Below are 25,810 nucleotides of genomic sequence, written 5' to 3' on the forward strand. Positions count from 1 at the left end.
AAATAGATCACTCACCTCTAAGTTCTCTCCCGTAGAACTTAGGCAATAAACAAAATTTGTTCTCTCTCAAATGAACTCTCAAAAATGCATTTCACAATGAACAAAAGTGTACCCCAAAATACTCAGTAGAAACCTAATACAAGTCTTTTAAATATATAAAAGTTTCAAGACTTGCTAACATACTAAACCAATTACAATCAATTTTCCCTATCAAACCAACATCTAAAATAGCAAGATATGATATAATAATAAAGACAAATGTAAAGCAAATTGTTAGAGATATATCTTCAATGCTATCTTGATCCAATCTCCACAATTCAAGGGATCCAATTGCTTGATTCAATCCAATCCAATCTTCGAGGTAAGTTGCTCATAATGGATTGATCTTTAAAGACGAATTTGCATACTTCCACAATATCAACATTATTCAAAGCCCAAAGGTTTTGTTTCAGAAATTGTCAACTTTAAATATGATGAGTAATAGAGTATGTCACAATGATAGTCGTAATAACCACTATCGTCAACCACTTTAAAAACTTACCTCAACAAAAATTTATCCATAAATACATTTATGATTGCCATTATTTAAAATTCTTGAATTTTAAAACGTTAATATTATAAAAAAATATGCTAAAATTTTAAAATTATTTATCAAAATACATCTTGAAAAAGTAAAGATAACATTTACACCTGCTCTTCTATATCCTTAAAAAGAAGGAAGTAACGTCCAACAAATCATCCCCCTTATTATTTGGTCCACTACATCGAACAAAGTGTTGTTGCTGTTGTATAAGCATAAATACAACTGTCCCCGGTTCCATTTGTTTTTGAGTTATTGCCAAAGTCGACATGGAATGACACTTACTCTTATGTTATTGGTGGATCCAATTATATGGTTTTTATCCAAAACCACTACCAACATCTGATGGCTAATATGTTCATGGATGCATGAACCTTCGTTTATTTCCCATTACCTGCGTGCTCCACCCTGATACCCTAAACTGATAACAACCCTGAAAATGACACCTAGCTAGCTACCTATTAATTTGCTTTAAAACAAACTTCATTTATGTTATTCGGGGTGGGATGTGAAAGGCTTTCTTTTTCCATTTTATTTTGGCTTTCTATTTTATATTTTACCTTTTATTAAATTATACCAAGTATATCGAATCTGTTAAACTTTGGTTGAAATGAGTTCATTCATACCTGAAACTAAAGTTTGATATGTAGGTTTATCTATATACTACGTGAGAGTGTAAATTTAAATTTGTATTGTATAAAAAATATCAATTTTGTTACTCTTTACTAAAAAATTCAATACCAACAATGTGACATAAGGTACGTTCTTATTAGACTCATTATTTTTTAGATATTATATGCGAATTTAATGATTAAGATATGTTTTATGGGACAATTTGTTAATAAAGCCTATATTCTATATAAGTATGATTAATTTTTCTTTTAAAGTTTTGAATATTGAATATAACTTTATAAATTTAGATTATGGTACAACAAAAAAATATGTAACGAGTTTATAGAAAAAAAGTATATAAATATTAAGTATGGGTTTGATTGATGGTGTGGGTTTAAATCCTCGTCTTTATGCATTTTTCTAAATTTTATATTAAATGATAAAAATATCTTCAAAATAATTTTTTTGTTTTGTAAAAATAATGTGATTAGTAATTTCATAACTAAGTTAAACTCGATCGATAAATGATACCGGCTCAATAAAATTCTTAAATAATATTTATTTACATTTAAATATCAAATTAGATTTTAAATTTAAATGAAGAATTTAATCTTTGAAAAATCTAAATTTTCTAATGATTACCTTTTCTTAATTTTTGAGAAATTCATTAGGTTCTTCAAAATCAACAAGTTCATGCATCCTCCACAATATAGTGCACCAATGGGTGTTGATTTGTGGAAAACAAATTATAAGGTAGAAAATAAGTCACACTCAAAGCCATCTAGAAATTACAACTCAAATAGTTTATTTAAAAAAATACATTGTAGGAATTATTTAAAAAATAATCTCAAATATTTTAATTAAATTACTCGTAATTACTCTCACTTATAATTTAGATGATAATATATGTTTAAATGTATTTAAATTTACATCTTTTCATTATTACAACAATAACAATACCAACTGAATTATCACTATATCGGTAATTTAAATTTAATTTTTTTATTATACCAATAATACAGTCTATTTCAAAATTCGATTTATTAAACAAAATAAATCAAACATAATCCCTTAATATAAGAATTTTTGCAACCTTATTATATATTTTAAAAAAAATTGATTCCCAAAATTTGAGGCCAACTTGCCTTTGCTTCTTGATCTTGAACATGTTTCTTTTATTTTTTTATATGTTTTCCACTTAACCAAACGGCATGCCTTAGCTTCCTTAAGCAATGCCTTACATTCTAGAAAGTCTACGGTAATTCTTTTCTCTAGAACAAAAAAAATCGATTAATATATTGGGAGGTCCCTGTATTATAAGAATAGTATCAAATTTGTTCTTTGATTATTAAATAAATCATTTTAGTCCCTATACTATTTAAAAGAATCAAATAACTCCAAATTGTAATAGAGCTAACATTTATTGTATAAAAATATCTTGAAATTATTTTTTAATTACAGTTCAATTCCAAACAAAAGATTCCATTTACGTAACCATAAAAACTTTAAAAATATTAATCCTATTAAACGATAATTGATACTTTTTAAATAGCCAAGATTAACTCTATTCCAATTTGATCTTATTTGATTCTTTTTAATAATATAAAGATTAAATTGATTCATTTAATAGTAGAGGACTAATTTGATAAATCATTATAATAAAGAGACCTTTATCATAATTTTAGAATGGTTTAATCTATTAAAATAATATAAAAGCTTAATTGAATTTTTAATTAATAAATTTATATTATTTTTGCAAGAATTCAAATACAAATAATTGAATTTTAGATTCTGAATTCGTTTTTGCTAGATAAATAAATATCTAATCAAATAAATTTTATAATTTAATTTTTATTTTGAATTAAATTTTAAATTTTAAATATTATTTTTAATCCAACGTAGCTTTTCATATTCTATCACACGCGTGAATAAATAATAATAATAGTTAATTACACCAAACATTCTATATTATGGTACTCGTTTTAAATTCATCCTCAAATTTTAAAACATTCTAATTACATTATCAAACTATCATTATTATACCTAGGGCAAAGCCAAAATTTTTTTAAAGGAACAAAATTAAATTGTAATTTTTATGATAGTAAAATGCAATTTCACCTTTTAATAGCTTATATCTTTATAATTTTAAAGGATTAAATCAAATTTTTATCATTTTTAGGAGACAAAATGTAATTTTAGTTTTACTAATTTAAATTTTAAATTACCTAAATGAAAAGTTTTCCATTTTAGAGGGGGCTGGGCCCCTTCCACCCCCAGCTACGCCCCTGGTTGTACTCATAAAATCCCGCAATTACTAAAATCGTTAATTTAACAATTAATGAGGCACCAAATCTTATGCAACATACTTTAAAATGAAAATCTTAAAGAAAAATAAATATTTTAAAATGGATGTTGAATTTAAGGTTTTCAAATTTTACAAAATTACCATTCACTCTCTTTTTCGATTTTATTTTATTTTTAGTTTTAAAAGTTATAAAATATTTTATTTTCTTTTAAAAATTTTATTTTAAATTATGTTATATAAGATTTTACGTGTCACTTGATGGTTAAATTGACAATTTCGATAATAAAAGACTTAATTAATATAACATCGACAATTTAAGAATGTCATTAGAATATTTTAAAGTTTAAAACGAATTTAAAAGGTGGATTATAATTTAGGGATGTCTAATGCAATTAAATCTAATAATACTAATATTATTTAATAAAAATAATAATTTTGAAGATTGTAAATATTACCCTTGTTTCCTTTTTCTTTTTTTCTTTTTTAATAATTCATTGTCTCTCTCGGATATAAATAGGTTCACACGCTTCTCAAAGAAACTTCAAAAAATTGAAATTTCTTTTTAGGCTTTACCTCTTTTATTTATTTATTTATTATCAGAAAGCTTCAGATGCAGAACGGCAGCTCGGAATTGTCGCTTTGTCCCAGCTTTAACATCTATTCCTCCGATAACAATAATCTCGTTGATATCGCCGATACCGTTAGCCGGGATTTCAAAAACGACGCCGTTTCCGAAGATGAAGAATTCGAGTTCGTTAATACTCTTTCCGAGAATCCTGAAATGTCCTCTTCGTCGTTTCCAATCTTCAACCGCAGGGATGGTGATAACGTGGAACAAGCTATCCGGATTCCGTTGAGAGATCTTTTCATCGGCGACAGAGATATTCCGTTTTCATCGTCGTCGTCTTCGTCGGAGGCGGATGAGCTTGAAGGATTGCCAGCTGATACCTACTGCGTTTGGAAACCGAAACAATTGCCGGAATCATCACCGAACAGTTGTAAGAAGAGTACATCGGCGGGATCATCATCTTCTTCGAAACGGTGGCGTTTCATAAAGGATTTGCTTAAGAGAAGTAACAGCACAGGCAACGTCTCGTCTTCTTCGTCATTTTCGTTTTTGAATTTAGATAAAAACGAGGAAAAAGTAAATGAAAAAACAGCAAAGGCGACGACGAAGGTGAAGAGAGATGAGAAATCGCTGGCGGCTAAAAGTTTCTACGTCGGCAATAAGGTGTTGAAGGAAGGAGATAAACGACGGTCGTATCTGCCGTACAGGCAGGACTTGGTTGGAATTTTTGCTAATATTAAGGTTTAAGTAGAAATTCCACTTCTTCTTAAGAAAAATAAGATCATATCTGTAAAAAAAAAAAGGAGAAGAAAAAGTCAGATTATTCGAATGTAAATATTATATTAACTTTTATTTTTGGATTTAGAGAAGAATAAAATGAATAATTATATATAAATTTTAATATAATTTATAATAAATAAATTTATTTTTTAATTTTTATTAATAATTAATATCAATATGTCTATGAAAAACATTTTACATTTATCAATACGTCAGATCACAACCAATTTTATCTTCCCATCATTTCAATAAATTCAATTCAATTTAAATTTTGAATTTTTTAATCCATTATGAAATTTTAAATTTTTAACTTTTATGGAAACAATTATCTTATATTTTCTTTTGAATAATTTATTTATTTTTCATTCCCACCAAAGTTTCTACCTAACTAATAAGGAGTAGATCCTCATGATTTTTACCACTAAGATTAGTTTAATTACTTATAATTAATATTCTAAGATAATCAAAGAATACTCAATTATTGCTTCACATTTTAACTAAAATATCTAAATATAATAACAAGTTTAGGTGGAAATTATAAATTAGGAACATTGACTATAAATTTTATATATTAATAAACACCCTTTTGGTCAAGGCTCTAACTTAGTAAGGAAGAAATAATTGTGGAAAATAATTTTTTTAACAATCTCATTATAGTATTTAGTTTTTTAATCTAATCGGTAATTGTGGAAAATTATTAAAATTAAAATATTCATGATCTGAATATTTTATTTAATTAAAATGATTTTATGAGTTTTTAAGAATGATTAACACTATCAAAATTTTCTACTAAATTTTTCCAACAATTCCGCTCTCCATCCTTTTTAATTAGGTGGTCGTATCGTTAAAAAGAAAAAGAAAGTTCATATGATACAAATTTGATTAGATTATATATTTGTCTTGTATAATTATTAAAGCGGAGTATCTAATTACACAATGTAAAAATTAAAGTAGTTTTACATACTTCCATAACTATTAATATGATTAATATTTTAACGATTCAACTATTATATTTTATTGCCTATTCATGTAGATCATACATATTAAATTTGATATAAATTTAACCGTTGAAGATATATTAATATATAGAGTATTTTAAATTGATAGATAGAAATATCGAATCAGTTCAAAAATTATATCCATAAATTCAACTATTGAATCATTAATTTTAATATAAAAATATGTAAAATTATTTTAATTTTTACATTGCGTTATAATATATATCTAATTTGATTTTCAAATTTTAAATTAATGTAGCTATTCCAACATAAGAATGGGAACATGTTAAACCTTCCTCTCTTGTTCAAGGAAAAAAAAGAAGCCCAAAAAGTAAACTCTAGGTCTAGCCTTGGACTTTTGGGCCACGATGGAGAAATATTTTGTCATCTTATGATAAGACTTTTGACTTTAGGGTTTTGGCCCAATACCACTAATTAATTCTCTTTTTACCCTTTTTTGTGGCCTCAAAATCAATTCTTTAGAGTAGCCGTGAAGCTTAATGTCATCCCTCCTGATCCGAGATACAAGGATCATGTCAAATCTGACCAATTTTGCATTTCAATTTATTTAGTATATTGAATTTTAAAAAATTATAAAATAGTTATTACATAATTCGAAAGTTTTTGTTTAAGTTTAATTTTTTTTAAGTAACTGATTATTAAGGTTTTTTTTTTAAGTTTAACTAGCGAGTTCTAAGTGATAATTCAACGATTGATACCCTGGATCAGTCCTCATTGACGAGTAGAAAAGCATACCTTAAATCTAAGCCGACTTAATAGTCAATGTCAGAAATTAAAGAATAAAATTGTTTGAATTCTAATTCACAAAATCATGATGTTCAATTAGTGCGGAAGGTGCGAACAAAAAAGCCATACAAAAACAATTTTAACAGCCTAATGACTTAAATGAAAAGTTTTGAATAATTCAACAATTATGTTGTAACTTTTCGAAGTTGAGTGACCAAAACGTAAATTTATTAATAATTTAATAACATTAATGTAATTTACCCTAATTAAAATATAATGTTTAAATCTAATGCCCTATATTTGATTTTCCATAATCCCATCTATCAATTCTTCAAGTTGCCTACAATAATTATAGGGAGGAAAACATTTAACAAAATACAAAAGCAAGAAAAACAGCATACGTGTCAGTCCCTAAATAGCTATAAGTCAATTTCTTAAGGACATCCAAAGACCCAAAAAGATTTTTTATCAAACCAAATATAAAATCTCCACGTGGCAGCTTAGCTTATAAAAAAGTTTCACGATCCTCATGCAAACCGGGCCCACAATCGACCACGTGCCTGATTTGCCTTTTTTTAGTTTTATTTTTTATTTCTTCTTCATTATTTCATCTCTTCTATCTTCAATCGTCATTTTCGTTTTCTTTTTTCCTTCCAAACGATGTCGTTTCCCCTGCAACTCATCAGTTGCAGAGCAGCTCAGGATTTTCACAGCAGGGATTCGAGCTTCATTAATGGAGTTTTTATTAAAACGAGGATGACGAGGAAGAAGAAGAATCAGCTCAAGGTTTTAGCAATGTCGAGTGATAATTCAACGTTGAAGATGAACTTGAATGAGTATATGGTTACTTTACAGAAACCTTTGGGTATTCGTTTCGGTTTATCGCTCGATGGAAGAATCTTTGTTCATGCTCTCAAACGCGGAGTAATGCAATTATTTTTTTCCTTTTTTATGAAAAATCAGTTGCTATTTTAGTGGTACTTTTTTTTTGTGATAAAATATTTTTCTTTTACAGAGTAATGCGGAGAAATCGAGAATAATAATGGTAGGAGATACGTTGAAGAAGACGAGCGATTCGTCTGGTGGAAGCTTTACTGAGATCAAGAATTTCGGCGATGCTCAGTAAGAGATATTTGAAAATTGTTTAGGTTTCTTTGATGCTTTGTTATCAGTTTTTAATGGCTAAATATCTTTAAGTTTATTTGGATGCTAAATATATATTTTTTCTTCATATCATACAATTTTGCTTTTGTTTTTAGGAAATCTCAATGGAATTACTGAAATTATTCTCTCTTTTAGTTCGTGAATTATGAGCATGAACTTCGTTTGAATGTGAAAAATGTTTGAAATGAATAGATTTGATAGTTTGGTTCATTTCTGCTAATTTTTTAATTTAAATTTTGTTGATTGTCCCTTGCCATATATCTTTTGTTTAAGCTAACTTTTGATTAACATTAAAGATCAAAAGCCAGTTATAATTAATCTGTGCAATCTGCTTGGTTTGATCAAAAGATCAATAAAGAAGTTAATTATGATACATCATTCGTTAGTTTTTGGTTTTGGTTTCTTTAGGGAGATGCTGACGGAGGAAACAGGATCTTTTAGCCTTGTCCTTGAGAGACCCTTCTCGCCTTTTCCGATTCATGAATTGCATCAATTGAGTGATCTTGACATTTTGTTTAATAGAGGTCGTATGCCAGTTGCCACTTGGAACAAAGCTTTATTGGCATCTAATTTACAAACTACTGAGGGTGGGGGAAATTCTGGTTTTGTAGTATTTTCCTCAAAGTTTCTAGCATCACCAGGTTTAAAGTTCTTGAATGATCGAAATGGACATGTTGGTTCCGGATTGCAGAAGAACATTCTTTCTTCACCAGTTAGCCAACTTGTTTGTATTTTTTCCGAGAAAGAGCCTGGAGATGGAGAATGGGCTCATGGAAGCTTCCCTTTGGAGGAATATATTAAGGCACTCGAACGTTCTAAAGGCGAGCTTTACTATAACCACTCTCTTGGAATGCGTTACAGCAAGGTACAGTGTACATCTCTCCAATGTTTGATAGCATTTTGAAGGAATGAGTTTTATTGACCATCTCACAATGCACTGCTCTCTCGCACACAATTCTTATTTTCTCCCCCTGTTTTCATTAACTTCCTCTTGAACCACTACTCTTTGTATTTAGATTACAGAGCAGATTTATGTGGGGTCATGTATACAGACAGATGCTGATGTCAAAACTCTGTCTGATGCGGTGAGTGCGTAGAAACCTGTTATTTGAGAAGAATCATTTCCTCTTAAATGTCTGATATTAGATTATTTATCTTACCAACTTCTTGATTTATGATGCTTTCATTTTGAGACTGATTCTACTGATTAATAAGTTATATATTTTGTTAAGAGTTTTTAAACAAACTTCATAAAGAAAACGATATGCTTGGCACATCATTTCTTCACTTGTTCTGGAATTATGGGAACCAAACACTAAAAATAGGTCTCAATGACAACGAATCATGAGCATTACTCTATACTATACAATTGCCTCCGCTGTATTTGCTTTTGATTAGTGAATGTAGATGATTGTCTGATGATCAGTTATTTTCCCGCTTCACATTAAAAGATATCTTGGAAAGAGGCTGTTACTGTTGCATCAAATTTCTGTATTTTTCCCTTTCTTCTTGGCCTGAGCCCTGATGGGGGGTTTTAAGTCAATTGAGTTTTCATAGCATCAAATTCTTTTATTTTCCATTCTATGCCCCTCCCATTTAATAACTTGGAATTTGGCACCAGGGAATCACTGCTGTATTAAATTTTCAGAGCGGGGTTGAAGCAGAAAACTGGGAAATCAATTCCAAGTCAATCAATGAGTCATGCCAAAGATTGAATGTCCTAATGATCAATTATCCTATTAAGTAAGCAAAAGGGGTGGTGTAATGTTCTGTTTATTTCTGAGAGATTCTCCGTGCAACATTTCATCTTTTACTATATTTTTCAATATTCTCATGTGCCTTAAACTTGTGAATATGTATTCTGTGCTAAGAGGGAAATGGTTGCAGGAATTCATAATGATCCAGCATATACATTGTCAGCATTACATCATATTAGCCAGATATAGCTGATTAATTTACCCATATTCCTTCTACAGGGATGGAGATTCCTTTGATCTGAGGAAGAGATTACCGTTCTCTGTTGGGCTTTTATTACGCTTGTTGAAAAAGAACCACCGCGTCTTTGTTACTTGCACCACTGGTTTTGACCGATCCCCGGCTTGTGTGATTGCATATCTTCACTGGATGACTGATACTCCACTTCATGCAGCTCATAATTTTGTCACTGGACTGCATACATGCAAGCCGGACAGGTACTTTGTTATAGCGTTCTAGTGCATATGATTATGCTTGACTTATCAATGAGCTTTTCTTGTGACTTTTCATATTCATTGTTTTGATTCACTATTATAGAGATTCATTTGCTTAATCACAGCTTTATCTCCACTCTTTCAGCACTCTTCCGTTCATGCTTGACTGCTGCATAGATTCTCATATGTCATATATGATAGATACGTATTAATGAATATGATTAGTGTTTAGCGTGAGATATAACCCTTGCTTCTGCATTCAATTTCCTGGTCTTATATTTCTTATTTCATTGAGTCTAGTGTATTTCTTAATATTTTCTGTCCAAAATGGAAAGAGAAACTTCTAAAAGATGAAAGAAAAACTTACTAGTATTTTGAATAAGTGGATACATTTTTCATTCTGAAATATGAAGGAATTTTTTTGGATCTCTTAATGTTTTATTATAATTACATTGGTACACCTTTGGGAACTAAATATGTGCGTCTTTTGCTAATATTTGGTGCATTGTGTTCGTCATGTAGGCCTGCAATAGCTTGGGCAACATGGGATCTAATAGCTATGGTAGAAAGTGGTAGACATGATGGACCTGCGACACATGCTTTGACCTTTGTGTGGAATGGCCATAATGAGGTAATTTGTTAAAGCTTGTCTCTTTTTGTTTCTGTGTTCAGCAATGCTACACAACAGGAAGGAATAGGCAAGATGGTTTTCCTTCACTGATGGGTAAGGAATTTTGAATTCCTCATCCTATTAGCCATAATGGCACCATCCTCTTCCTGCAATTTTTCAGTCCCAAAGGCTTTTCCAAGTAAATCTAGGACTTACTCTATAATGTAGTCAGAATTCTGAGGCATCCAAGATTTTAAGCCATGGTTGTTCTAAAGTTGGGAGTGTGCATAGATGACTGGTCTTTGTGAAGCTTTTCAGGAAGTTCTTGTCTTTGTCATGCAGGGGGAGGATGTCTGCCTAGTTGGAGATTTTACAGGAAACTGGAAAGAACCAATAAAGGCAACCCATAAAGGTGGAGCTAGATATGAAGTTGAAATCAGACTTCCCCAAGGAAAGTAAGTGGTCTTCGTTCTATAACTGTTTTCCCTAGTGCTCCTTACTATAAAAATTATTATTACCTGGGAATGAAAACCTATATGGTCGATTATCTACAAAATTTATTGCTTTTCATTGTTAATATTAAGTATGCATGGTTAAAGAATTTTCAAACACTGCTGCTCATCATGCAATTGGTTAATATGTTATGTATACACTAAAACAAGGTGTCTCTATTAACTTCAGATATTACTACAAGTATATTATTAACGGGAACTGGCGGCATTCAACGTCTTCACCAACAGAAAGGGATGAAAGAGGGAACATTAACAATGTGATTATGATTGGTGACACTGCAAGTGTGAGGCCCACAATTCAACCACAACAGAAGGTTAGTCTCTGTTAACATTTTCCAGTAACTTCAGGGGGGGAAAGGTTTCTATATATCGTTGCTGACTATTGTTTGCCTTTGATGTCTTAGGATGCCAATCTTATAAAGGTGATAGAGAGGCCCTTGACAGAGAATGAAAGATTCATGCTGGCCAAGGCAGCTCGTTGCATTGCATTCTCTGTCTGTCCAATCAGACTAGTCCCCAAGTAGTTTTTGTCATTGCAATTCCACCAAGTGGAATGTGCTTTGGTCTCTCCTTGAATCTCAAATACATTAGCACATGCCAAATCCTTGTGCAAAATAGTCTTAGCCCTTCGGTATGAAGAGATCTGTCCAATGTAATTCTTACGGCTGAATTTTGTTTGTATACATTTAATTGGTCTATCTGTGAATAGAAAGCTCAACTGCTACTCTTACAGCATATCCAAGTGATTGTTATATAGAGTTTTATCAATTAATATATAGTCAAAGTACTTGTTAAATGTCTGGGTGATTTTCGCACAAGCTAACTGCTTCAATAGATTTTGTTGTTTTGAATTCTAAGAACTGTTATAAAACATGTAACTGCCTTTTATGTTTTTGTACAAAAGATGCCACTGCCTAATAATAGGGGAAGGTTGTAGATGTTTTCATTCGGAGTTTGGATCTGCTAGATGCAAGGGGTGGTAGCCAACTGAGCTAAACTTTGGGCTCAAAAGAACCTGACCAACTTGGAGTGGTGCATTTTGTTCTTCAGCCCATAGTCACCTATGGACCCCCAAGGGCATGGCAATTACATGACAACATTATGAGGTATGTGACAGCAGGTAAGCATATATTTCTAGGTCTAACCGCATTCATCTCCCTCTTTTGTGTTTTAGACAAGTTGAAAAGATGACAACAAAGATGTTGGCCTAACAGTTTTCATTGCTTTATAATGTTGACATTATTGCAAAACCATATGACACATATATATAAGAAAATCTAACTTTTCTAATAATAAAAGACCCATCATTTTCTTGGAAAGAAAGTTTGTGTACTCGCAATGTTAGACTTCAAGTACTCAACTAGGAAAATTTATAATGCAGCTCTAGTGGTTTCTTTGTAGGGGGAGATGGGTTAAGCCATCCTCGGCCGACTCATTGGGTTGAATTGTGACTTAAAATTGTCTGAAGAAGCTCTATTGCTATTTCGCTAGGCAACCCACAACGATGTAACTGAAGGTGGTCTTTCTTCCTGCTCTGCCTCTATGTTTGATTATCGGGCATCGCATCAGATGATCAATAATTTAACCTTCAAGGAACATGATTCGGTAAGCTCGAAATCAGTAGATTATTGGTTTTATTCTTAACAAATCTAACTTTTATGCTGTGTTTGGTAAAGAACATTGTTTAATTTAATGGTTGAGATACATAGCAGCTTATTAAGTTATTATTTTGTAGTTGAATCATTAGATTTTTATTATTTTTCTCCTATCAAAGGGATAATGTCCATTTTTTTTTTAAACAAGGGAGGTCATAACACGAGGACAACTTGAGGACAGAAGTAAGAGTTGCAGATATTGAGATTTGAATTTCCAAGCTATCTAAGATCTCTTAAAGGTAATTATATAAACCAAACTGAATTAAGGAGTTTTTATATACCCTTGGCTAATTTTTTTCTGTTAAACTAAACGATAAAACTAAATTTCAGAAGATGAAAAATTTAGAAAGTTACTTTTCTTTCACATATCACAATAGATTTAGAGAAAGGAAAAGGTATAGTGAGACCCCACTGGATTAGGGATAGTGAAAAATGTGGTTGCAAATAGAGACCCTAGCTAGAATGTTGACATCCAAAATATTTGAAAGAGAAGCAGAGCCAGACACAGTTAATTTGTAGCAGACAGATGAGCCAACAGCCATGTTTTAGAGATAGGGTCTTATCTCCAATTCTCCATGAAACTACCCATCACTCTAAATCTTATTCACCTATCATGTCCCTTCTTCCTACACCATTGATTTTTTTTTTCCCTTTCATTCAAGATTATCCGACCCTTAGTCCAAACACCAATTTTTATTTTTGGGGTTTGTATTTGATGCACCAATAGCATATACATCTATGCACTATTAGTGAATCAGATGATATCACATTACAAAAAGAATCTTAAAACAAATACCAAAACCGATCATTTTTAGTGAGGTGTTGCGAGAGAAAAAGAGAGGGTTGTGTGGGTTTGAATTTGGATTTGGTTCATATATGTGTATAGCGGTGTTCATTATAACAAAATAAAAATCTATGGTTGGAGTACTTGCTCATATATTGTATTTGTCTATTAAAAGTAAAGGGTAAAGAATATAATAATGGTTTGAATTTATACAAAGTAATATATACTATTATTCGGAAACTTAAATAAGAAATGTGATTTCTCTATATACTGAACACTACGTCCAAAGGGAGCTGCTTAAATAAAAGGTAAACCACTTGCAACTAAGGCGGATTCTATGGATGAACATCCCTTAGCCACCAGACCATATACAAAAATTACTTTTTAAACTTAGTTTTAATTACTATATAAATTTAAAACTTGAATGTTAACATCTTCAATTTATTATCTTATTCTTAGGTTTGCAAGTTCTTTTATACTTTAAACGAAACCTTGATATATAAATAGGTGGTATTATTCTTGCTTGTTTCATATATATATATAGACTATGGTTACTAATTATGTGCATGTCCCAACAGGCATAATAAAATATATATATATATATATATATTAAGATGATGAACAATTTTATTTTATTTTTCCTTTTTAAAGGTGTAAGCTAAACTGATGAAGGGAGAAAGAGAGCAAAAATTGATCTCCAACGTTGAAACCTCATCTACAAAGGTAGAAGCTCTCATTCACTAAGCTTTCGCTTTCAATATTATATCCTATAAGGAATTGTTTGATAATAAAAGTATGGTATAAAATCTAGTGTTTTCTATATATGAATGTGATCCCTTGGCGGCAATAATGTCCACGGCTTCGGTCTCCGGCTTCTGCCTCTCTTCCAATACCACCTCTCCTTCTAACTCACTCCGGCAACCCACATTGCGGCGGCCCTCTATCGTCGCCAACCTCAACTCTTCCACTTCTCCTCCTACACTCATCCGAAATCAACCAGTTTTCGCAGCACCTACTCCTTTGCTCACTCCTTCCAATTGGGTATCTTTCTCTCTCTTTTCATACCTGTAAGTTCAAATGTCGGGTGCCAATGCGTTTGATATAGACATTTATATTTTTTTTCCTATTTGAAAAATCATATTTTCGCAGCCATATCAAATAGGTTTCAACAATAGACACATAATTAAGAGAAAATATAGAACCAGAGTAACATAAATATTAACCAAAATACGATTACAATTTTGCATGAACAAGTTTGTTTCCTTGTGTATATTAGAGTTAAAATGTGTCATTAGTACTTTTAATCTATACCTTTATTTTAAAAATTTAATTTCTATACTTCTAATTTCAAAGTTCAAATCTTTATTGTTAACACTATAAAAATTATTTGTTAAATTTAAGTTCATTACAGTGTTATTTTTTATTTATATTACTACCAAGTGAGTTTTATTTTATTTCAAAAATTACACCAACAATTTAAAAGAAAGATAATATATTAACAATTGAATTCGAATTTTGAAATTTAAAAAGTGGAAAGACTAAATACCTAAAAATAATTATGAAGAGTACAAGGACCTCAGATATATTTTAACTGTATATTAGATAGAATTTTAACTGAGATTAAGTCTTGGTTTTTTAGAATTAAAAAAAATAAAATAACATAAAAAGGAACTCTTAATGTGGGCAATAAGTGAGTTTCCCCATGAAAATTTATGCATGGCTTGAAGACGTCGATTGCCTTACTTTATGTTTGTTTTTTTTAATTTGCGCACCACGTGGTACCTTATCAATGGTCCTAATTGCTCACATAAGCTCCCTACTGGTCTGATGATACGTGTGTGGTCGTGATTAACCCAAATTACACGTGGATTTTCTTCTCTTTTTATTCTGAATCTCGTTAGGCTCCTCTATGTATGTATTATGTCCAGATTTAGTATTCATTTATAATTATACTTGTGATTCTTTAAATTTTTTTATTATAAATTTAGTCTTTAATATTTATATTTTTATCTAGTTAATTCATATTATTTTATTAGTTAAATTTGAACTTCTAGTCTTTTAAAAGAGTTGAATTTGATCATTAATTTTTCAAAAGAGTCCAGTTGTTATTTTTTAACAAAAATATTAATTAATGTTAAATTTTAAAATATGACAATCTACTTGTATTTTATTTTTATTTTTGAAAATTTATGATTTTTTATATATTTTTAAAATTTTAAATTATTTATTGACATAACATATAAAACAAATAGTGTTATGTATTGATTTAAATCGACTAATATATATATATATATAGATTGCCAAAAATGTATTAATTTTGTTTTATATTTTTTATATATTTTTGAATTGAATTAATGTAGAGACATAATTGGATAATTATGTTTTCATTAGCAGTACCAAGTAAAAGTTACAAAATGTGTTTGAAGTCTGAACTTTATTGGGTTTTTGAAAACTTGCAGAAAGAAACCATGGGAGACCCGTCATACGAGGAAGCCATTGAAGCTCTCAAGAAACTGCTCAAGTAATTAAAACCAAAAATACTGAATGTTTTATTTTCATATTTAATTTTTAATTGCTTTCTGTTTTTTTTCATTATTAAATTTATATTAATGTTGGGATTTGAGTTTTAGTTTAGCCAGTGTTGTTGTGGTCCCGTGAATTAAGTGCATTTAAATATTTCTAAGTAATAATAATAATTATATAGAAAAACTGCATTACTGTTCAATTTTCTTTCAATATAATTAAAATAATTTGACTTGAAGATGATTCATTGATATAATCTATATGGTAAATATATTAATCTCCGACTCAGTTATTAAATAATTTTACCTTTTGATAAGTTTCACCTTTAACGATCTAATCACAGTACTGTAAAGTTTTTCAAACATTCAACTTAAGCATATTTATTTAGCCGTAGATAAGGTACAATTAGCCTTTCAAAATCAGGTCTAGTTTAAATAATTATTTATTTATAAAAATATATTTTATTTAAATTTAATTATAAATATATAAATATTAATAAAAATGTTATTTTAATATTTTAATCGAATAACTTTGGGACCAAAAATAAGCCCAGGCGAAGAGAAGAAAAAAAAAAGAGCTACAATCTGACTGATGAACATAATTAATATTTGGGATGATATATTTAGGTACTGATGTTTAGGGGGGGATAATATTTAATTTGATTGGTGAGAAACGAAATAGTTAAAGCAAGGGAGGGAATTTGTGGAATGCAGTGAGAAAGGAGAATTGAAGAGTGCAGCGACGGCAAAGGTAGAGCAAGTGACAGCTGAGTTGAAGACTGCTGCTTCCTCCGATGAGTCTGTTGACCGCTTGAAACAAGGCTTCATTTACTTCAAGACTGAAAAATACGAGTTTGTCTTCTCATCCCCCCATTTCCCTTCTTTGCTTTTATATTTTCCTTCCAAGTCGAGTTCGAATATTAATCGGGTAGTTACAACTTAAGTCTGAGTTCAAGCTCAAGGTATTCACAACTTGTGCTAGACTCAACTCGGATATACCCCCGTCTGTACCTAATGTCTTCTAGCTCAAATTCAAACTTTTTTGCAGAAAGAATCCTGCTCTGTATGGTGAGCTTGCCAAGGGTCAAAGCCCAACGGTAATATATATTTTCAACCTTGTTTTATTGATTTGGAGGTTCCACTGGGAAAAAGATTGAGTTAATTTGGAATATGAATAAATGATTGCATGCAGTATATGATAGTGGCATGCTCGGACTCAAGGGTGTGCCCCTCTCATGTTCTAAACATACAACCAGGTGAAGCTTTCGTGGTCCGCAATGTCGCCAATATGGTGCCACCATATGATCAGGTTCTCTTTTCTTTGTCTATTTGTGCTCAATTGCGGTAAATGCTAATGACAAGTAGAACTGAGAATTGTAAACTGAAACTTATTTCAACCATTTTGTCAACTCATTGTTTATGTTATGACAGAATAAGTACTCTGGAACCGGATCTGCTATCGAATACGCAGTTTTGCATCTCAAGGTGAACACTTCTAAACTTCTCTTATTTGAATTTGGGTGTAGACTTCACATATTTAGACATATCTAGTGGCCCTTGTACTAAAAATCATATTGTATTATACTCCTCAAAAAACAAACAAATTAATCCATGTATATTAAATAAAAAATAATTTAGCCTTGTTGTTAAAATTTTCAAGATCAGTGTACATGACTTTGATTTTAGTAGCAATAACCAATTTACTCTTTCGTTTAATATACAAAAACTAATTTGACTAGTTTTTATAGTTTAATTTCTAATGCAATAATTTCAATGGTACTTTTACTGTATCTAAGACGACTATGTTCAATTTGTTTTACATTTTTTCATGTACTTAGAGATCAGTATTAGTTGAATTCGAGCATGCACTAAAATTGGATACCCAACACGATTTGATGGACCTGTTTTCAGGTGAAAGAGATCGTGGTCATCGGACACAGTGCCTGCGGTGGAATCAAGGGGCTGATGTCATTCCCGTACGACGGAACCACTTCAACGTAAGCCCTAACCCTAAATATGCATTAATGAGTTGTGAAAATGGTGGATTTTAATTAAGTATTATGAATGAGAATAATGCAGTGATTTCATAGAAGATTGGGTTAAAATTGGGATGCCTGCAAGGAAGAAGGTTCATGCAGAAAATCGTGGGGAGCCCCTGGGGCTTCAATGCACCTTTTGTGAGAAGGTATTCATCTTAAATTTAAAATCTCTACAATTAAATAATGCTGTTAATCCATATAGGGAAATAATAACAATATTAAGAGGTTTTAAAACCAAGCCTGACAGTGAAACTGGTCAAACCATCTGTTCCTGGTTTTGCTTAAATAAATCATAAAAACATCCATAAAAATAAAGAAAAAGATTAGAAAATAGAGAAACCTAACCTTGCTCAATTGGTCCATCCAATCCATAGGTCAAACAGTCTAATCCCTCTAACTGGACCAATTCCAAGCGCAACTGTTTGACTAATCGGTCCAAACCGATCCGGTTTAAACAATATTGCAAAAAACTGACACTACAATTTACGTGGTTTCAGCAAAGGAACTTAGTCCAAATTTTATATTTTTAGCTCCTTACAAATATTAAAAAATTAATTTAATTTTTTAACATAAGTTAAAACAACTACAAAATATAACCAAATCAACACAAAACACAAACGGACTGAAAATTAGAATAATCCGAACTTAAACCAATTGATCTATCAAACTAATACATGATGAGACTAGAGATCCATAAGTCCCAGGATATTCAAGGAACCAAGTCTTAGTCTTTGCTAAGATTATATAGATATAGACGTATGTGTGCATGAAAATGGTTGATATTGCAGGAAGCAGTGAATGTATCGCTTGGAAACCTGCTAAGTTATCCATTTGTGAGAAATGGGCTGGTCAACAACACCCTAACTCTAAGGGGCGGATACTATGATTTCATCAAAGGAAATTTCCAGCTCTGGACTATTGACTTCCAGCTCAGTTCCTCTCTCGCACTATGATCTGTATTTTTAACATAATATATGAGAGAAGAACATGCAAACTTCATCCACTTAAATCAATGACACCCTCTTTCTTCCTTATTTCTGCATCTCTTTGTTTCTACTACCATCTTTGTTCATGATGGAGATTACTGTACATTCTCCATTACATTTCCTTTACTAATAAACTATGTTCCATAGACTTGTTCTATTTTCTCTAAGTTCTTTGAAGGATGTGTAGAAGGTTGTATTAACCCTTATTAATTTAGTTTAGTTTCAATAGGGCTTGAATTTGGATTCAAATTAATTAAAGAATAAATGACCTCAATCTAAAATGGTTCACAATTATTTTTTTAAAATATTGGTTAAAATATATCATAAGTACCTACACTCTTCACAAATTTGAAATTCAGTCCCTGTACTTTTATTTCTAAGAATTTAGTTCCTCTACTTTTCAGATTTTAAAATTCACGCCCAACTGTCAAACACTGTTAAATTTGGTGGTGTGACATTTTGAAATAAAATAAATACTCGATAGCAGCAATGTAACTAAAACAATGACGTTGCAATGAACTTAAATTTAACAAAATAATTTTAAAAGTGTCAACAGTTGAACTTGAATTTTGGAATCAAAAAAATAAAGGGACTAAATTCTTAAAAATAGAAGTACATGGACTAAATTCCAAAAATGTGGATTGTGGAGAGTACAAGGACTTATGGCATGTTTTAAACAAAAATATTTGAATCTGCAATCCTAAATCCAAATCCAAAATGATCTAAAGTTCAACTTGAAATGACTAGACTCCAAGTTAATTCTAAAATGAGTCGAACTGCATACGATTCACAAATTAAGATCCATATTTTATTCAAATTAAAATGAATCAACCCAGATCAGATTACCGGTTGGCGTTATTAGTTGTGTTATTGTCAAAGAAAAGGAACACAAAAGTGCCTAATTAGAATAGAGTTCTTGCTCTTTGGGAATAAGCCAATAGTAAAATGAGAAGTTCCAAAAGGTTACTCCAACCATAAACATGAACCTCCTCTATACGTAACAAGATGGCAATCGGTTCCAAAATCACCTATTCTTATTACCACAGACAACTGCAACAGGAAGTATTCCTCGCCTAGGTTTCCCTTGTCTTTTTTCAAAGAATTCCGGGATTCTAATCTCACTAATGCATCTACTCTTCTCACAAATGATTAACTCTTAAAAAGACTTTTAATAGAAAGAGAGAGAGAAAAGAGTGTAATACCCTACTTGAGGTGTGGAAATAGCAGAACTAATATCTACAAAATTCTTCCTTGGGGTCTCAATTCCTTGGGTAAACGATCAAAATTTCCGGCATTTACATCTGCCTCTAGCATTGGCCTGTTTCCAGTCTTCCAAACAGTGCCCTCTGCTAGGTGCTCCTTGTTCGGTGTCAGCATTACGAAATTTGGATCGGCTCTTTGATAGCTGAAAAAAAAGAGAAAGATATATCATTACTTACAGACATGCTAGTATTAATCACATACATATAGATCACTGAGTAGACTGTTCTCATCAATATATAACAAGGTAGTACACTTAATTGAACAAAGGAAAGAAACAAATGAACCTGGCTTCTCTTAAATTTTCTATGCGGAGGCCCAATCCATATGCAGTAGTTCCAGAAATGCGATCCCTATTTGCTACAAATTGCATAAAATATGTAAGTGCTAAAAACCATATAGTAATTAGAGCTGAACAAGAAAACTGAGACAGACTCGTACTTTAGTGTTTGATTTGTTCTAATCTAAAATCATACCAGTTTGGTTTGGTTATTACTTAATTGTATTCGATTCTATTTGATTTGGTTTTTAGTTTACAAGTAAAAAATCTACAATTATTTGAACCGAACCGAATGCTAATTTTTATTTAATTTTAAATTTTAATATAAAAGTAAATATTTGAAATTAAATTAGTGAAAATAAATTCAAAATATTAATAATAAGTTACTTTTAAAAATTTTAGAAACCAATGAATTGAAGCGATTCAACTAAGTTTAGTTATCTTTGGTAATCAGCTCAGTTTCGGTTTGAATTTTAAAAAACAAAATACTTCACATTAACTGCAACCTGTTTTTCAAACCAATCTGATATGAACCATTATCACCCCTAATGGTAATAAATAGGCATATATTACAATTTGACCTCCAAATCATACCCATTTTCTTATTTTGGTACCTAAATTTTTTATCCCATTTTGGTACTTAAACTATTCCTCCATTATATTTTTGAACATTTTTGTTCAAAACGTTAATAGTATTAAAAAAAAGTGACACACCTAACCAATGAAAACGCGTCACGCTTCTAACGTTTTGACATGTTATCGTCAATGATGAGACCATTGACTGATAACGTGGCCGCTGACCCTTGACCGAGGTTTACCAATGTTGATTGGCCTTTGATCGACATTGACCTTTTTAATATATATTTTTAAAAATTTTAGAATCTATAGAATTTCCTTTGTTAATGAATCGTTTTTATTTTATATAATGTTTAATATTTTTTTTATTTTATATAATTGATATGATATAAAAAATTGACTTTTTTAGATTTAATAAATTAGTAATATTTTTATATATTTTAAATTTATATATTATTAAAACTTACATTTTTTATTTAATATTTTTATATATTTTTTTTAAATTTGAATATTTTTAATGAATGACAGTATGACACATCACCAATTGCTATATGTAAAAGAACACCACTTGAAACATTCTCATTGGTTGGTTGTTGGACCAAAAACTATAACGAAATGATAGTTTAAGTACAAAAAATGAAAAAAAAAAAGTTGAGCATCACCGTGGAAAAATGGATATAGTTCAGATGCCAAATCCTGACATAAACCTAATAAATAACCACCTATGATTACTTATATATTGAATTCTAGCATGTAAAAGGGAATACCTGAAATGCTGAAAGTGAACGAAGGTTTCCACCATGACTTGACAGCCACAGCTAGTGATGAGCTGAGAGGTCCCAACTTTCCCTACAAAAAACAGAATGCATGCGTCTTTTGGAGTTACAGTTATCAATAGGGAAGACAAGATTACACAGCAAATATTACCTTCAGTAAGAAGTTTTTATTGGCTTGCCAGGACGCAGCTAATTGAATGGTGGAATCAGGTATGTTGTTTGATATTTTGGCATCATCCATCCTTTAAAAGTATTACAAAGTCAGATATTCGGTATATTGATCACATGTTAACTTCTGTGACTGGAATACCTTGTTTGTAATTCAAATCCAAAGTCAATGTAATTAGTTATTCCAACAACTTCACTTTCTTCAAAGGGATTCTTCACCTGTTTCATTGAATCACTTTTGTCAGTATCATGCCACAAACTGGTGTCCAGAAAATAAAAACAAAGTGAACTAATAGAACAGATAGAACACACATGCTTTTCCACCAAAAAAAAGAAAAAGAAAAAAGAGAAACGGGGGCCATTGTATTGCAGATTGTACTCCAAAATATCTTTTATGCACCAAAATTGGCATAACAACAGAATCTGAACAAGGTCTTTCTTCCCATATGTAAGTCAATTTCTACTTGAGGCATATAATTTAGTATAAAGCCTTCAAATTCAAAGCTTGGATCCCAAATAAAATGCCTATGCTCACAAAATGATAAGACCATGATTCATATCAGCTTATTGTAGGTATGATCAGCTTTGAATCTGGAATGCATGTTTAGCCAGATGCAAAGTAGATTGCAACTTGGAAAATTGAAAAAACAATGAACTCCATTTGTAATTTCAGGTTGAAAGGAGATAAACAGAGCTTGATAGTTGAAAGAACAGATCAATTTAATAAATAGGAGAAACAGACAGGGAAACATACCCTCCTTTGGACCACCGCATGTTGATAGAACGATGCAATGAACTGCAGTTGAGGATTATAAAAGATTAAAAAAAATCAGCACAGAATACAAGTTAGAAACAGAAGAAATCACCTGTAGACGCACTTAAGGGGATAAGAAATCAGACACCATAAGCTGCATGTACAACAATTTACAAAGCAGTATCCTTACTGATCAAACAGTTTTACAATGAAATGGTTTGAAGGTTTAAGTTCCAATAATATGACCAAAGTGATTGGATGTGCAGCAACCTTGGCTCTAAAAAAAGAAAAAGAAATCCTGTAGCTACTAATGTTTTAAATCTGACTAAATTTACAAAACAAGTCATCAAAAGGCCTTCCACCCTAATTAGTAATCTAAAAGCTCTAGGGAATGAAGCAATTGCCAGTTCTCCATGAAAGACATCTGTCAGAATATTAAACTGTGAACAAACCTGAGAACTTTTGGCAAGTTCAAGGCCAAAAGTAAATGATGGACTCAAGGGACAGCCTGATCCTACTCCATAACCAATGGCACAGCTCCAGTTTAATTTATTTTTATATTTCATCTCATCTTCACTTCCATCTGAATATAGAAGAATAAAAAGTAACATTTAGTTTCATTTATAATATAATCACACATGAATTATGCAAAAGAAGAAACACATGCTGACATTCAAGAATCAACATATTCGGAACAAATTTATAAGTAATATGCAACATAGAAAACCCACAAAATAATTACAAGGGATGTACTCTTCAGTGTAAGGAATATTCTACTTTAACTACCCTTAAATGATTATGGTCTCCGATTTCCATAGTTAGAGTGTAAAACGACCACACTACTTAAAGCATTCTCATAGATGATAGCAAGAAGTTACAGATTTTTTTCATATAAAGGACATGTTAAATCCTTCCAAATTCTCATGGCTGCAAAGTACAGTAGATACTAATGGCTGATGTCCAGATTTTGTCAGTATAAGTAAAAACTGCAGCCTTCCCAATTTTAACTCCCTAGTAAGAGATTTTACATCTCACTAAATCTAGCAATCAATACTCCCCTGACTTTTACCTGTTTGAACCCCTTAACTTCTTTTATTTGAAAACTAGTTATGCAGAAGAAAACCTGATATACATTAGTTAAAGTTTATCAAAAAGACAAACAAGCACACAAGTTCTCAAATTCAAGGAGTGATTTAGCAGTGCATCATAAGTTTTTATGAGCTAAGCCCTCAATTTGCAAAATGCATATGATTATGAGCAACTTACATTGTGGCTCGTACTGAACCCCAAAAGTCAACCTTCCCAACTTGCTTACGAGCCATGCACTCCTTGGCAATTGATCTTTAACTGCAGATGATAGAAATTTTTTAAATATAAGTTTGTTTCCATACACTTGCATTCCTTATGTAGAAACTCATAACATAAGGAACCTTGACTGATAATAACAATCCAAATTTAAAAGCAGGGATTTATTAGTTATTACAATGAATCCAAAACACATACTGGCAAAGGGCATAACTGTGACTCCAGCTGATAACCATCCTGATCCATATCTCAATCCCATGACACCGTAGTCTTCAGCAGTTACTCTGCCAGGGAGTTATAGATTTCATCAGCAGAACCAATGTGACAAATGTGACAAAAGTGGTAGCAGGAAATACCATGAAGGTGTGCTTAAAAAATATGATTTACCTTTTCTTTAACAGCAATGGCAAAATGCCAAATACCCCAAAACCATATCTCGGAAAGTAAGTGCAGGACCTCATCCGTAAAACACTGAAGCGAAAGCTCACCATGAATTATGCAAAAACCAGAAGAAATGTGGAAAGAAAGTGAAACTTTATACTTCAAACTGAAATGCCTTACGGATCAGAATTTGATACAAAAAGGTCCATGAATGTATGAGGATCATCCACATCACTGCTCATATAATATAAAAATATTATTTAAAACAAGTTTGTTCAAAATTCTTTACTACATCGCATAAGAGAAGCAACTGAAGAATATTACAAAGGCATTTGCTAAAATCAAGTAAAAAGGAAAAAGAAAGTTGAAACTTACTTTTGCCAGCGAAATGACGCATTTCCAGCAATTCTCTCTTCAGGTTTATGATTAAATGGACCTGAAAGCTAATCATGTTAAGGAATTAAAAAGAAAAAGGAATATTGCTTCTTATTACGATCATCAATTCTTTAAATCTCTTTTTTTTTTCAATTCAATAATTAAAAGGATACGGTTGCCATCATATCAACATTAGGATCATCGATTGGTTTCAGCATGAAAATAGTATTAAAATGTCTAGCTTCTTCAAAATAATCTTCGAACAAACATTTCAAACCTAGCTTCCCAAACAACATATTATAAGAACTTTCCAACATCCTGCAAGAAAATTTTCAAATTTTTCCTTAAATTAACAAAAGAACAAGTTTTGAGTGCGGAGATTGAAGTGAACCTGGTACGGGCGGCGAGAGGAGGAAAATCGAAGAGAGGAGGAACGAGAACCACCGGCGGCGGCGGTTCTTTATTAAAATAATTCCCCATTTTTTTGCTGAGAAAGATTCTAGGGTTTTAAAATTTTTCGCTTTGATTTTTGTTTGAGAAGTGAAAATAGAGTGAGTTTTGAGGAAGAAGAAGAACTGAAGCAAAATCGCCCGCGCATCTCGGTCTTTTAGGATTTTAGACGGTTTCAGCCGAAAACATCATTATGACGTGGCAGTATATCAAAATTCCAAAAATAAATTTAAAATTATCAAAAAAGTTTAATTCTCTTTTGGGTAAACTACCTAGTTGGTCACTTAATTTTAGGGTGCTTTCATTTTGAGTGACCAAAATGAAATTTTTGCAATTTTGTCACTTATCTTTTAGGGTGCTTTCATTTTAGTCACTCAAGCGTTAAATCTCTAACGACAATTAACTGCATACGCCACATCATATCTTGAATGGAA

The 25,810-nt window shown here is 31.2% G+C and overlaps 4 protein-coding genes across 5 annotated transcripts; 3 read left to right on the forward strand and 1 right to left on the reverse strand.

The window, feature by feature from the left end:
* Positions 1 to 4,024: 4,024 nt before the first annotated feature.
* On the forward strand, positions 4,025 to 4,960 carry LOC105768754 (uncharacterized). The gene has a single exon (XM_012588910.2). It carries the CDS (start codon positions 4,108 to 4,110, stop codon positions 4,810 to 4,812), a length of 705 nt encoding a protein of 234 aa, XP_012444364.2. The 5' UTR covers positions 4,025 to 4,107; the 3' UTR covers positions 4,813 to 4,960.
* Positions 4,961 to 7,199: 2,239 nt separating this feature from the next.
* Positions 7,200 to 11,861, forward strand: LOC105768748 (phosphoglucan phosphatase LSF1, chloroplastic). Its single transcript, XM_012588895.1, has 10 exons — positions 7,200 to 7,514; positions 7,606 to 7,712; positions 8,163 to 8,619; positions 8,771 to 8,839; positions 9,376 to 9,497; positions 9,731 to 9,946; positions 10,466 to 10,574; positions 10,896 to 11,008; positions 11,235 to 11,379; positions 11,470 to 11,861. Exons 1-10 carry the CDS (start codon positions 7,251 to 7,253, stop codon positions 11,587 to 11,589), a joined length of 1,722 nt encoding a protein of 573 aa, XP_012444349.1. The 5' UTR covers positions 7,200 to 7,250; the 3' UTR covers positions 11,590 to 11,861.
* A 2,294-nt stretch (positions 11,862 to 14,155) lies between these two features.
* Positions 14,156 to 19,218, forward strand: LOC105768722 (carbonic anhydrase 2). Its single transcript, XM_012588845.2, has 10 exons — positions 14,156 to 14,227; positions 14,316 to 14,545; positions 15,964 to 16,025; positions 16,741 to 16,878; positions 17,075 to 17,123; positions 17,219 to 17,335; positions 17,458 to 17,511; positions 17,938 to 18,023; positions 18,106 to 18,211; positions 18,854 to 19,218. The coding sequence occupies exons 2-10, from the start codon at positions 14,354 to 14,356 to the stop codon at positions 19,016 to 19,018; spliced, it is 969 nt and encodes a 322-aa protein (XP_012444299.1). The 5' UTR covers positions 14,156 to 14,227; positions 14,316 to 14,353; the 3' UTR covers positions 19,019 to 19,218.
* Positions 19,219 to 19,946: 728 nt separating this feature from the next.
* Positions 19,947 to 25,557, reverse strand: LOC105768715 (hypothetical protein). 2 transcript variants are annotated; one of them, XM_012588832.2, is made up of 14 exons: positions 25,318 to 25,557; positions 25,100 to 25,244; positions 24,927 to 24,994; positions 24,732 to 24,785; positions 24,558 to 24,641; positions 24,369 to 24,454; positions 24,132 to 24,212; positions 23,318 to 23,448; positions 22,866 to 22,907; positions 22,254 to 22,330; positions 22,095 to 22,185; positions 21,935 to 22,016; positions 20,599 to 20,671; positions 19,947 to 20,456 (listed from the first exon to the last, which is right to left on the reverse strand). In XM_012588832.2, the coding sequence occupies exons 1-14, from the start codon at positions 25,404 to 25,406 to the stop codon at positions 20,288 to 20,290; spliced, it is 1,272 nt and encodes a 423-aa protein (XP_012444286.1). In that variant the 5' UTR covers positions 25,407 to 25,557; the 3' UTR covers positions 19,947 to 20,287. The 2 variants fall into 2 exon arrangements, with proteins under 2 accessions (XP_012444286.1, XP_052489467.1); XM_052633507.1 differs by lacking the exon at positions 24,732 to 24,785.
* Between the last annotated feature and the right edge of the window lie 253 nt (positions 25,558 to 25,810).

The sequence above is a fragment of the Gossypium raimondii genome, chromosome 7 (genome assembly GCF_025698545.1).
Source record: "Gossypium raimondii isolate GPD5lz chromosome 7, ASM2569854v1, whole genome shotgun sequence".
NCBI classification, from domain to species: Eukaryota; Viridiplantae; Streptophyta; class Magnoliopsida; order Malvales; family Malvaceae; genus Gossypium; species Gossypium raimondii.

Bases quoted from the DNA above. Each gene is read 5' to 3' on its own strand.
- LOC105768754 (XM_012588910.2), top strand. From the start codon at position 4,108: ATGCAGAACGGCAGCTCGGAATTGTCGCTTTGTCCCAGCTTTAACATC.
- LOC105768748 (XM_012588895.1), top strand. From the start codon at position 7,251: ATGTCGTTTCCCCTGCAACTCATCAGTTGCAGAGCAGCTCAGGATTTT. The intron at 8,620-8,770 runs GTACAGTGTACA...CTTTGTATTTAG, and splicing joins TTGGAATGCGTTACAGCAAG to ATTACAGAGCAGATTTATGT. The intron at 10,575-10,895 runs GTAATTTGTTAA...TTTGTCATGCAG, and splicing joins TGTGGAATGGCCATAATGAG to GGGGAGGATGTCTGCCTAGT.
- LOC105768722 (XM_012588845.2), top strand. From the start codon at position 14,354: ATGTCCACGGCTTCGGTCTCCGGCTTCTGCCTCTCTTCCAATACCACC. The intron at 17,336-17,457 runs GTTCTCTTTTCT...ATGTTATGACAG, and splicing joins TGGTGCCACCATATGATCAG to AATAAGTACTCTGGAACCGG. The intron at 17,512-17,937 runs GTGAACACTTCT...ACCTGTTTTCAG, and splicing joins ACGCAGTTTTGCATCTCAAG to GTGAAAGAGATCGTGGTCAT.
- LOC105768715 (XM_012588832.2), bottom strand. From the start codon at position 25,406: ATGGGGAATTATTTTAATAAAGAACCGCCGCCGCCGGTGGTTCTCGTT. The intron at 23,449-24,131 runs GTAAGTTGCTCA...TTCTATATTCAG, and splicing joins GGTTCAGTACGAGCCACAAT to ATGGAAGTGAAGATGAGATG. The intron at 22,331-22,865 runs GTATGTTTCCCT...TCAATGAAACAG, and splicing joins ATGCGGTGGTCCAAAGGAGG to GTGAAGAATCCCTTTGAAGA.